Source organism: Peromyscus maniculatus, chromosome 11 (assembly GCF_049852395.1).
Source record: "Peromyscus maniculatus bairdii isolate BWxNUB_F1_BW_parent chromosome 11, HU_Pman_BW_mat_3.1, whole genome shotgun sequence".
NCBI classification, from domain to species: domain Eukaryota; kingdom Metazoa; phylum Chordata; class Mammalia; order Rodentia; family Cricetidae; genus Peromyscus; species Peromyscus maniculatus.
Genome location: NC_134862.1, coordinates 64738557 through 64751597, shown reverse-complemented (window position 1 = coordinate 64751597; position 13041 = coordinate 64738557). Strand labels below are relative to the sequence as shown.

Below are 13041 nucleotides of genomic sequence, written 5' to 3'. Positions count from 1 at the left end.
TGTGCTTTGGGGAAAGGTGAAGGAAGAGAGAAGGCCAGGAAAGCCAGAGGGTGTGAGGGAAGGATTAGTCAGATGGACGTGGACTCTTTGCTGGGTAGAGATGAAACTGAGGCCACAGGGCTGGGGTGTGAGAGGCAGAGGCAGAGATATTGGGGGCATAGTGTCCTGGAGTCAATGCTAGAGCACACTTGGGAACGAGGGCGTAGCGACAGGGGGCTGTCATCTCCCAGCGGGATGACTAGAGACAAGATCTTGGGTAGACTCTCAGAACGAGCACCTGAGGAAAGGTGAAGGCTATGACCTTCAGGAAGAGATCAGGTACCCAAGTGGGCAGAACAGGAGGGCTGTGTAATGACGTCCCTGGAGGTCTTGGTCCAGATGCTGAGCCAGGAGCTGTAGTCGCCAAGGACTGAGTAGGGGGTGCTGGGGTGGCAGTGGGTGCCATGGAGAAGATAAGAGAGTGCTGAGCTGAGGGCCTGGTGGGGAGGAATGGTGGCTCATGCATGTCATGTATGTCATGTATGTCACAGGACCCGCCATGCAGGACACACAGTAGGAGCTTGGTGAATGGGGCACTTGGTGATGTCTCAGGGACCACAAAACAATTGCGTGGATCTGGTCATGTGACAGCATTTAAAACTGTCCAAGTGTGGCATGTCTGTAGCGTAGGGTTTCTGTGACCCTAGTTCTAGAAGCTCTGTGCCTGCAGGGCATGCCTGCCGCTGTCTTTCCGTAGGATCCAGACCCTGCGACTGTTCCTGCACTTGTGAGCGCTCCAGCCAGGCCCCTCAAGATCAGAGGGGTAGACAGAGGCAGGAACTCAGGCAAGGCACTTGAGCAGAGGGTGGGACAAGGACAGAAGGCCTGGCCCTTCCTGGGGTCACGGGTAGTTCTGAGAGATGGCTCTGATGTCTTTGTCACTGCCTTAGGCCCTGAGCTGTGTGATGGGTGAACACATTTTGGCTACCGCAGCAGCTCCCGCCTTACGGGGCTGGGATTCTACTGCCCGGGAGCTGCTGGGGACTTGCGAAGGGCATGAGCTGCTGTATTTAAGCCTGGCTTTGGGCAGGGGTACTGTGTTAGCCTCCCGTTGCTGTGACGAATACCAGAGAGAAGTAAACACGAGAAGGCAAAGGCTTGCTTTAGCTCACCGCATCAGGAATCTGCATCTCGTTATGGCAGAGAAGGCATGGAGGAGCAGATTCCATTGTGTTGATCAGGAGGTAGAGAAGAGAGATGGAGCAATGACCTGCATTCCAGCCTTCTTCTTTTATTCCACCCTGGACCCCCAATCTATAGGATGCTGCCATCTCCACTAGGGCAGGTCTTCCCTAGTCCTCTCTGCAAATACCGTCACAGACACAGCCAGAGTGGGCTGCACTGATCTCCCAGGTGTCTCTCCATCAATCAAGTTGACAAGCAAGATCAAGCCATCCCAGGCACCAAATCTGTGTCTCTTTCCTTGGATGCCAGCTGTGCACAGCCTATATTGCTTTGGAAACGTTGAGTTCAAATCCTCGCTCTCTCATTCACCATTGGTGTGAGCAGGAGCCAGCATGCTACCACTCAGCGCCCCAATTTCCTATCTGTTACAAGGCATCACGACACCCCCTTTTCAGCTTGGACGCTGGAGACATCTCTGAGATGAATGTGATGACGACGACGAGAGTGGGTGGAAAGTTTCCTGTTTTCGTGAACTGCAACACGGGACGCCATGTCCTCACTAGAAAAGCTTTTGATGGGAGCCGTTCCGCTCTTGGGAAGCTGCTCTTCCCGGCTACTCAGGTGCACCTTTCAGGGGTTCATTCATTCATTCTGCAGGTCTTGTTGCCTCCCTACTGCATGCTGGGCGAGGATGAGAGCAACAACTAGGAGGTGAGCCATCAGCAAGCCCTCCCTGGCATTCCTTTATCTCTGTGGCACCGTGGGAGCCTAGTGTCTTGGGCATGCTCATTTTGGATGAGCTCTAGCTGCTGTCTGTGGGAAACTGACCGTCCTCTGAGGCTTAGTTGGGCACAGCTGGCGGTAATGGCCTTCTAGAGAGGGCGGCCGGAGTGCAGGATCTGTGGAATGGGCCGTGACACTTGATAACAACACATAGATACTGGATAACAACAACACTGAGGCCGTGCTGCCTGGGAATCCCCCCCATGTCCCCTAGCTAGTGTCCACCTCCTCCCTCACCCCAGCATCCTTCAAAACCGGCCAGACTAGTGCTAAGACTATCGGCTCTCTGTGTAGCAGCCACGCTCAGAATTTTAGTTTGTTTGGCTGTGTGTTGCATTATGTCTGGTCACATGACAGTTGTGTCACCTGCCAGAGCTTCTTCCTCTGTGACTGTGACTGGTCTGGGATTGGACACTGGAGACCATTGTCCTCGCCGTATACAACCTGCCCCACCCTAGTGGCTGAGCCACTTATTCTGGGACCACAGGCTGTGACTGGAGTGCTCCTTGGGGCTAGGACAAGCCAGGGGAGCTACAGGACCCAGGCAGTGCACAGAGTGCCCCTGGCAAGGATCCTGTTGGCCATACTTCGGGAGGAAAAGGTAGCGAGGGGGCAGCTTCCACTTACCACTGGTATAAATCCCACAATCAGGAAAATTGCTTCAATGGCTGGGGAAAAAAAAAAAACGCTAGTGTGCAAGTCCATTTATTTTTCATTTTCCTTGTGCACTTGCACCCTCGGGCATGAATCACTGTCGGGATGAGATTAAATTTATCCCGCGGTATCGTTCACGTCTCCGTTGCTCATGTCAGCCGGGCTCGTCTGGCTATTGAAAGTCCATCTGCTTTTTAGGGGCCAGGAGAAGAGGCTTTCTTGGGGGAGAGGCTGCTGCGGGGTCTTGCTCCGCTCTGGGCTCTCCCCTCAGCCCTCTTCTCCCGGGAAGGACTGGCGCTAGAGACATCCTCCCTGGAGAGGCCTCTGCCCCAGCATCTTCGGCCTGCAGGTGTTGGAATCACTCTCCCATTCCTTCTAGAACTTCTTGGAAGGGTTTGTAGTGAGCACAGCGGAGGTATTGTTCATTGGCAGGGGCGGAGGGGAAAAGTGACATGGATGCAGGCGTCCGTTCTGTCTGCCTCCCTGTCCCACTTCCACGCACACAGGGACACGCAGGCGCATGCGCGTATGTATGGCAGAGCTGTCCTGCCTTCCCATTGAAAGCGGGAGCTGCTGCAGCTCTGCTGCCTGTGGAGGGAGCCTGGGCATCACCCACGTTCCGGGCAGCTGAGGCCGGTGCAGACTGGCACTGTGCTCTCACGCTCACGTTCAGCCCTCTGTGAACATCCTCTAATTTTGTTATTCTGCAAAAAGAAACTGCTCTTCTGGGTTCTGCATCCCTATGAAGAGCTGACAAAAGCCTGGGTCCCTCTAGGCAGGATTCTGACCATCTGGGGGCCTCATAAGGTCCCAAACTCCTGCTCTAAGAGGCTAGCTTTCTCTAAGGTAAGAGGCACATCTCGGCCCCTCATACGCAGCCCATCTTTCGTATGCTCTCAGAAAAGCAGTCTCCCTACCACACTACTGGCAGTTGGGAATCTACGCTGGATGGAGACCCCCACTTCTCTCCAGGACGCTATGTCCCTGGTGGGGGTGCTGTGGAAGCCACAGCTGTCCATGCCTGTTGCAGGCCCCTGCAGCCCCTCAGCAGGTATCATTGCTGCATAAGAGACCCATCATTCTACATTAATCTGGGATTCATCATGATAGCCATGACCATAATTAATTTATTTGGTATTAATGTGGATGAAATATGTACTGTCCTTTCAGGGGAAATCGGGCTGCCTATAAGCATTAGTTAAAAGGACCATTAAAATCAAACCTTCCCCAGATCCATTAGGCGAAGTCTCTCATCCTGAAGAAGATAAAGTTCTGCTGTGTGAAGTGTCATGAATAATTAGGTTGATTGCTGTTTTAAACTCTGCCCCAGCTTCCCGTCCCCTCCTGCCTCTCTCCTTTCCTTCCAGACCGGGGAAGAATTACCTGTGGCCGACCACCCCCTTCGCTGCCTCGACTCTAGTCTCTCTCTCTCTCTCTCTCTCTCTCTCTCTCTCTCTCTCTCTCTCTCTCTCTCTCTCTCTCTCTCTGTCTCTCTGTCTCTCTGTCTCTGTCTCTCTCTCTCTCTCCCTCTCTCTCTCGTTTCTGTGGCCACCTCGATGGCTCCGCGTGCCTCTATGTATGGGCTTCAAGGACCTCGCTGGATGTTTCTTCCAGTCTATTTCTCCTCCCTTGCTAGCCCTGGTCCAGGGTGGCAGTGGTTGGCTTCCTCTTGCCTTGGTACTAGTCCAGAAAGGGGTACAACAGAGAACTGTTGAAAGCAGGCTTTTCCAAAGTTAGACCTGCAGATTCCTTACTGGAGAATATAGTAAGGGTTTGACAATGTGGCTTCCTGGGCCTTCCTGGGACAGTGACATCCCAGGATGCATGGAGAGGTTTGGGCTTTTCTGTGTGCTCAATACATGTGTGTGTGTGTGTGTGTGTGTGTGTGTGTGTTTGCCTGCGTGCGTGCGTGTGTGCACGTGTGTTTCGGGGAGGGCTCAGAAGGAACAGGAGAAGTCTTCAGGAGAGCCTCACTCTGCTGACAGTGTTTTCTCCTGAGTGCCAGTGTGGACACGGGCACGTGCTGACCCCCAGCCAGCCGCACAGGGGCTCCTCCTATGGGAGACTTTGCCGAAGACTGCGTATGCTAGTCTGAGTGGCCCGCAGCGTACATGGTTCCCTGCCAGGCTGGTCTTTTAGGAAGCACCATAAAGATGAGAAAAGCAGGAGGTGAAGGGTGACTTCCTATGCTGGGAGACACTTAGGAGCCCCTCCCTCTGCCTCTGTGCATTGAGGGTGTCCCTGTGGATCCCTGGGATGTCAGCGGTGGGACAGGAACCGATGACTCTAGCTCTGGTCCAGTCCCTTCGTTTGCTGTATTAGCATCCCTGGCACAAAGCAATGGAGCTGGTAGGAGGCCCAGAGCAGGTGCGCTTTGGTGTTTCTCGGACACTGGAGGGGTGGGGGTAGGAGAGGGCTGCCAAATGGTAGAGACTCCAACCACAACCCCCTCATTTTTATCCCTTTGGCCGCTGCCCTGACAGGCGCTTTGGCACAAAATGCACAGCCTGCCAGCAGGGCATCCCCCCAACCCAGGTGGTCCGCAAGGCCCAGGACTTCGTCTATCACCTGCACTGCTTCGCCTGCATCATCTGCAACCGGCAGCTGGCCACGGGGGACGAGTTCTACCTCATGGAGGACGGGCGGCTAGTGTGCAAAGAAGACTACGAGACGGCCAAGCAAAATGGTAAGCAGCATGGCCCCGCGCGAGCTCCTCCAGCGCTTTGCAGCCCGCGTGCTCCTGAGGTGCCTGTCTCTCTGGGTCCCTCCTGTCCAGCCCTCTGGGCGCTGCCAATACTCATGAGGCAGTGAACTTGGTCATCTCTGCCTGGAGCGGGGCTGGTGAGCTTGGTTGGCTGGGGACGTTTGAGATGCACACTTCCTCATCATCCCATGCTTCAGAGGCTGCGGTCAGCAAGAGCCACAGGACTTGCAGGTCGGCCTGTTTTTCAGTTGTCTCCTGTCTCTCCTCAGGCTGTGGGCTTAGGGGAACAGACCCTTGAGGGCCTGAAGCCCTGAAGCTGGAGAAAGTGTGTCCCTCAGATCAATGGCTGGGAGGAGCCACGCTTAGGCAGACTCAGGAGTGTGATGGCCCTTACCTTACCTCGAGGCCACAGCCCTGCTCAGGGACAGCTCAGAGCTCAGTGCAGGCTGATGTCACCCCTCAGGGTTTCCCAGACACCCCTGGGAACCTGGCCTCAGCTGGGCAGCCGGAGAAGCTGCTGCTCTTGCCCGCCTTGTCCTGGCCTCACAGAGCAGAGACTTTCCTGCCTGCACAAGGCTCAGACCGGCGTGTCCCCCATATTCCCCCCAGGAAGGCCAGTCCTGACTCTCACCTTCCCGAAGCACCCCCATTTCAGTCACAGCTCTGGCAAGAGGGTGAGGGTATCCCGTCCTGCCTCTGAATTCAGAATCTGACCAAACCCAACCTAGGACTCTTCAGCCACGACTCCCAGAACATCAGGGTCCTTTGTCCTTAACTAGCATTTTTATCACCTCAGGTATTTCTGTGGAAGGCAGCTCTGTTGATGGGTCTGGGCCTGATGGAAGCAGACAGACAGACAGACAAACAATTTCATGTATTTCTTTCTAGTTCTTTCCTGGGTTCACTTACCCATGCTATCTGGGTCTGATTAATTCATGGATTTTTTTTTTTTTTTTTTTTTTTTTTTTTTTTTTTTGTGGTAGGGAGCAGGCTGAGGCAATTCTTCAGGGCCCTGGGGTGAGCCAGCTGGGCTAACCTTGGCTTTGGCTTATGGCATGATGGGGTCTTCATCTCTCTTGGGGACTCCTAGCTCTGGCCTTTACTAGTGGACCAAGGACATTGGCCTTCTTCCCCGGAGACTAGAGACCTCTGTAGATCCCCTCTAAACCTCTGCCTTGATGAGCTCATTCACTCTATTTTAGTGATTTTCAACCTTCCCAATACTGCAACCTTTTCATACAGTTCCTCATGTTGTGGTGACCTCCAACCATAAAATTATTTTCATTGCTATTTCATATCTGTAATTTTGCTACTGTTATGAATCATAATGTAAATATCTGTGTTTCCCAATGGTCTTAGGTGACCCAAAGGGTTGCCACCCACATGTTGAGAACCACTGCCCTAGTTCCTTAAAGTCCCATGCTATTGCTTTGGAATCCACCAGGTTGTCACAGAAGGGCGTCAACACAGGTGGATTTAGAGATACCAAGACAATTTAGAACGGGACCCTACCAGACCTTCACCAAAGCCACGCACGCCTCTCCTAGGCCTGTGCCAGATCTTACCGTCAAAGACCTCATGTTGACCTTGTGTGTTCGTAGCCCAGGATCTCCTGGTGCTGTGGGCAATTCCAGAGAAGAGGGAGACAAGCAGTAACGTCACAGGGGAGGCAAGAGTGATGTTGCGGGGCTTGTCATCTTATGGAAGGAGTTTGACCTACTGCAGCTTCCGTAGGACAATGGGCAGCTCTGGTCTTGGCGTCCAAGGCTGGGTGGGTGGCTTACGGATTTGGAGCTTCTCTGGCAAGCTGAGGAAGCCTTGCAGTCCTGCTGTTCCCTGAGGCTAACAGGATGATGCTTATAAAAGGGAATATTAAGTAGAGTGAAGCCCTAGTGGAGAAGAAACAGACCGGAGGTGAGGTGTGCTAAAGGGTCACAAGCAGCTCACGGTTTCTGTGCTTGTCCCCTGGGTACCCACTGCCCCTAGCTGTCCCTTCCCCTCTGTGCAACCCCAGGAGCCTTGACATGGCAGGGGACATGTGTCTGCTGCAGTGTGTCTGGCTGTTTTAAATTTTCACTTCTTCCTGTTTCTCTAAACCTTTTTTTCCCCAAGCTCATAATTCCCTCCCTTGAGCTAAAGAAAGGGTCTAATATCAGCTACTTGCACCGCGCAGTGGGAACGATTTTACTCCTTCATCTCATCTCCTGAGATATTTGCATTTTCAACGAGGCTGCATCTTATGCCAGGGACAAGTTTTAGGAGACACTGTATAATTCAGAACGAACATATGTTAAGGCTAATTCTCCATGGGAATTAATGCTGTAAGTGTGTGTCGTGAGGGTGTATTCCGCAGTCACACCAATCCATAACCAAAGTGTATTTTGCTCTAATGTTCCTTTTTATTTTCTCAGCATTATCTCCAGTACCTTGCTGAATGCTCTCTCCTAAATTAACAGCCCAGCGTGTCACGGTCTTGCTTGGCCCTCCTCATAGTGTTTTTATCACATTTAACTTCCGCACCAAAGTTATTGATTTTTGGGTACATTTTTCAGCGTGAGCACGGCCACCACTACTTAATGAATACTTGGATGACATTGTTATAGGATATAAAAAAGATTTTAAATTATAATCACAGCGAATGTTAAAATAACAGCATAATAGTTCCCATAATCACACGGGGAAAGACGTGCACATGAGCAGTGGTGCTGGACCAACCAGCCACCCACATCCTGACAGGGCACTGACATGGGCTGTGAAAAATTGATTTCTGATTCCCTTGGCCAACCTGTTCTGAAATTGACTCTCATGAATTGGGTCTTCTCCCCTGACACACACACACACACACACACACACACACACTGCCACACTTTGTTTCTTTTGAGTGAGAGATTCTCATTGTGTTGTCCAGGCTGGCCTCAAACTCTTGGGCTCAAGTGATCCTCCTGCCTCAGCCTCTTGAGTAGCTGGGACTATAGGCTTACACTTTTTCAAGTTTCCTTATTTGGACTTTTGTACATAAAGGGCATCTGTACTTTTTGAAAGCACATCATTTCATGTTTATATAATTTAGGTTGTGTTAAACAGTGTTACATTGTGAGGTTTATAAATCTGGGCAGGAAGGGCCCAGCCCTCACTACATTTAAAGTGAAGGGGCTTTCCTGGGCAGCGATCCACCTAGGGACTCTGGACCCTGCCCCTTGTCGGTCGGGTTGGCTGAGAGCGATTCTGAGATGACAGTGACTGAGGAGGACGGGACACTGAAGCCTTCACCCTTCCCTGTGTGCCGAATTCCCAGACTGTGGAACCCCACATGGGGAAGCACTTGGCTCCCAGCTTGGGGTGTTGACTCCCAGCATCTCCTAGAACCAGGGACTGAATGCATCTAAGGCTCATAGCAAATTCGTACACAGTCGGTACTTAATGAATGTTGGCGGGTATTGTTGGTCCTAAATGAGGGCTTTTTTTTTGTTGTTGTTTTGTTTTTTAATTGAAAGGAAGAGGGAAATGGAAGGGGAAACGGTAGGGAGGAAGGCAAGAACACATCTGAAAGCCCAGACGAGTCAGGGGCCACTTTATTTCTTGCCAACTTTATTCTTGGCTTCCCCGGATAGGCTGGGCAGAGCCGCGTCTAAGTGCTGGGGAGACAGACAAACGGTTTCACCTCACTGTGCATCCCTGAACACCCAGGACGTCACCCTGCCCAAACGTAACCACCCAGCTTTAACAAGAACTGGAGGCTGACCACTGTTTGCCCTGATTAATAGTGCTTTTCGGAAAAGTTGACTGTGACCCACAGTGTGGAACTCATCTGACCTTTCCACCGAGGGTGCAGCCACGCTCCGAAAGCAAAGCGCATCTCACAGAGCAAGCAATACGTATCTTATTCTATTTATCCTGTGAGTTTTGAGCCGTTGTTAAGTTGCCTTCCTAACTTGAGGGATGGGCGTGGGTGGGTCTGACCCACAGTTTATAGACACAGAGATGACTAGTGAGGTGCAGGCTCCCCCTCAGTTGTGAGGCCTGGCAGAGGATGGGTCAGTGAAGTGGACGCTCAGGGGAGATGAGGGGACAGGCTGCCTGAGGCAGTTCTGGATAGACCTTATTTTGGCTCCTTCCAGTGACTCTCGAGGTGTCTAAACAGAGTATTCCCCCACCCATGACAGGGAAATGAGGGGAATTATTTGTGTTCTGTTTGTGACAGGCCTCTGTGTGGCTAAACTGACCAGGGAGGGAGAAGAGGCACCTGAGGGGAGATGGGAAGGCTGCTCACCAGTGTCAGCATCCCTGGGTGGGCAGCACTTCCTCACGACACCGCCTCTTCCTCCCCCGGGTTGTCTGGGGGAGGGGAGGGAGGCAGAGGAGGCCCAGCTGCTTCAGCTCGGCTGATTCCATTAAGGTGGTCTTCCCTGCAGATGACTCGGAGGCTGGGGCTAAGCGGCCCAGGACCACCATCACAGCAAAGCAGCTCGAGACGCTAAAGAACGCGTACAAGAACTCCCCGAAGCCTGCCCGGCACGTGAGGGAGCAACTCTCCTCCGAGACAGGCCTGGACATGAGGGTGGTACAGGTGAGACGCCCACCGCCCAGCCGCACTGCTTTGCCCCTGAGTGATCGGGGCCTGGGGCAGGTCTGTGCCCTCCACCTAAGGGAAGCTTGGGGACCTGAGTGACGTCATCTGGTGAGTGGGTGGCACTGAGTCTATAGGGAGCGGAGTCCAGGACCACCACCCTGGGCATGAGTTCAGGGCCACCACCCTAGGCATGAGGCTCAGGCTGAGGAGACAATGGGCACCCTGCCCTTTGCGCTGGCCCACCACCAAAGCTTTGGTCCGTTTCAGACCACTTGCCTTGAGGGTCCAGGGGCCTTAGGTACCTCCTGAGTGCTTGGGGTCTTTAGGCAAGCCCTGAATGTGTTCTCTGTGCTTTGTGGCAGGTTTGGTTTCAGAACAGAAGGGCCAAGGAGAAACGGCTGAAGAAGGACGCGGGGCGGCATCGTTGGGGCCAGTTCTACAAGAGCGTCAAGAGGACCCGGGGAGGCAGCAAGCAGGGGAAGGAGAGCTCGGCAGAGGACTGTGGGGTTAGTGACAGTGAGCTGAGCTTCCAAGGTGAGCAGGGCTGGAGGGGTGAGGCTGAGGCCCTAGGTGAGGCCCTGGGGGACAGTAATCCTTGCCAGCCGCAGGAGGGGTCTTTCTGATGACACCCTCCCCGGGGCACAGGGTTTTCCTAGACTTTCCGTAAAGGGTGGGGAGGGTGTCAGTGGCCCTTCCGGAAGGGGTGAGGAGTAGAGAGCGAGAGACCAGCTGTTGCTGAGATACAGAGGCTGGGGTCCCCGGGACCCCGCCTAGCCCTGTCCCGGCCCAGAGGCCTCCCCGACTTTCCTGCTGCCAGAGGCGCCTTCACCAGCCCACACAGGCGCAGCTGCGGACAGATGGCCACGCATCAGTCTGTGCCCCAGCCCTCCTGCACTTCTCCCTCTGCAGGGACACTAAGCTCCTCCCACGGTCCCCTAGAGTGAGCCGTTCCTCCAATCCTGGTGGCAGGAGGACACGCTCAACAGGCCTTTTCCTGGGAAATCAATAATGTGAGTGCATGGCGGGGCACCGGCTGCCTTTCTGAAATCCCTCCCCCCACCACTCACTCCATCCTGCCCTCTGCATACAAGCTTCGCAGCATGCGCTACATCCAAATCTGTGCATCAGCAAAATTGCAAATGACCGCACGAGTGGTTCCTCAGGTTGTTTGCAAATAACCATGACTGTTCTTGGTCACTGAGCCCTCAAAAAAGAAGATGATTTTTTTTTTGTGGGTGGGGGAGGGAAGAGTCCTGAACTGAGGATCAGACACCCAGCTTTTAGTGTAGCTCTGACAAAGCCATCTGTTTCTCCTGAGTCTCAATCTATACACAGGGAGTGCCACGTCCTTACCCATCTCAGAACTGTCCTGGGCGTCAGTGAACAATAGCCAACTGTGGATGTGCCCGGGGAAAGCTAAGCACACCTGTGTATAGGAAGACCAGTGGATGGCATGGGTGTTCCCATAGGAGCCCATCACAGGGGACAGCAGGGTCCAAGGGGAGGCCGGGCCAAGTGGCACAGATGGTGGAGCTGAATCGAAGTCTTCACCTTCCTGCTCCTTTTGAATGACATCCGCTCCTTCTTTTTTATGTTCCTGAGTGGAATGTGGGGATCGGAGAGATAGGGCATTGAAGTCCAGTCACAAGTGACCTTTTGTAGGAGATAATGTGTAGGCCCAGGTAGAAAAGGGGCAGGGGGGGGGGGATACTAGAACAAGTGACTTACCATGAGCTGCAAAATCTCTGACCTCAGCCCAGGGGTCTGCAGAGCTCAAACTCAGCGGTCTTAGACACTTAGGATCCAAGGAGAGCCAAGGAGATTGATGCCCACTTCCCAGGCACCTTGGCAGGATTGGGGAAACCAGTTCATCTCATCTGAGCCGCTCAAATCTATGCCTGGAGCACACAGGAGCACCAGACCTTGTTTTGTGGCTCATTTCTCTTGGGTCTGAGTGGGTCTCTCTCTGGGTATCACACGACCCTATAATTCTTAAGACTAAATCTGCTCACCCCTATTGGAGAGAGAGATTCTTTCAGCAAATTTCATTAGATCTTCTTAATGAAATTCTTCAAGAAACCAGAAGGTCCATTTGCCTTAATCAAGTCATTCTTTATCCCCAGTAAGTAGGTTATTGGATATAGAAAGAAACTGAGTTCTTTGATTCTGAACTCAGTTTTTGGGAGGGTCTGGATTTTATATACAGGTCTAAGAGTGGTCTCCAGCACCTTTACCATACAGGCCTGTTTCCCAACCAGCCCGACCAAGCACTTTTCTTGGTTTGAAAGCCTTCAGAGTAAGGTATCAGCAAGTAAAGTAAGCCTATCAGCGGTTTCCATCTGTGATACAGACAGTGTGACCCACCAAACCCAGGCACTCACACTGCTCAGTGTAACCAGGGTATCTCAGAGTCACTCTAGACCACCAAGTTCACCAGACACTTCCCAGCCCATGGAGCTTGGGGGTTTAGGTGCAGGGGATCCTTGTTTTCCCTTTGGTCTGGGTTGGTCTCTGGATGGGAGGCTGACATGTTGGTATCTGACCTGTGCTTGGCAGGGAGGCAGCTGCAGCCCGTGGGCATCCTTCCCGGTCATTGTATTGCTGGTTGTGAAGGGCAGGGACCACCACAGTCCTGGCAGCTGACAATGTATCTCCGTTCTTTTGTCCACAGAGGATCAAATTCTTTCAGAGCTTGGCCACACCAATAGGATTTATGGCAACGTGGGGGACGTTACAGGCGGACAGTTAATGAATGGGAGCTTCTCCATGGATGGGACAGGACAATCCTATCAGGACTTGAGGGATGGGAGCCCCTATGGAATCCCCCAGTCTCCATCCTCCATATCGTCCCTGCCATCCCATGCTCCTTTGCTCAATGGGCTGGATTACCCAGTGGACAGTAATCTGGGCATCATCGCGCACGCAGGGCAGGGAGTAAGCCAGACACTGAGAGCCATGGCTGGGGGACCCACCTCTGACCTCTCCACAGGAAGCAGTGTAGGCTACCCTGATTTTCCAACTAGCCCAGCCTCTTGGCTCGATGAAATGGACCATCCTCCTTTTTAGACTCTCCTCCCCACCTTACCTATCCTCCTGACTTGAGAGAATGAATATCTTCAAGGATCAAAAGAGATTTGCCTCTTACGGATCAAAAGTACACCAATGT

The 13041-nt window shown here is 52.9% G+C and overlaps 1 protein-coding gene across 1 annotated transcript in view; it reads left to right on the top strand.

The window, feature by feature from the left end:
- Lhx4 (LIM homeobox 4) overlaps nt 1-13041 on the top strand; it is a 40690-nt gene extending 27649 nt beyond the window's left edge. The window contains exons 3-6 of the mRNA XM_006985652.3: nt 5085-5287; nt 9718-9872; nt 10238-10409; nt 12547-13041. Of these exons, the coding sequence (XP_006985714.1) occupies nt 5085-5287; nt 9718-9872; nt 10238-10409; nt 12547-12941 (925 nt within the window). The 3' untranslated portion in view covers nt 12942-13041. The remainder of the gene's footprint in view (nt 1-5084; nt 5288-9717; nt 9873-10237; nt 10410-12546) is intronic.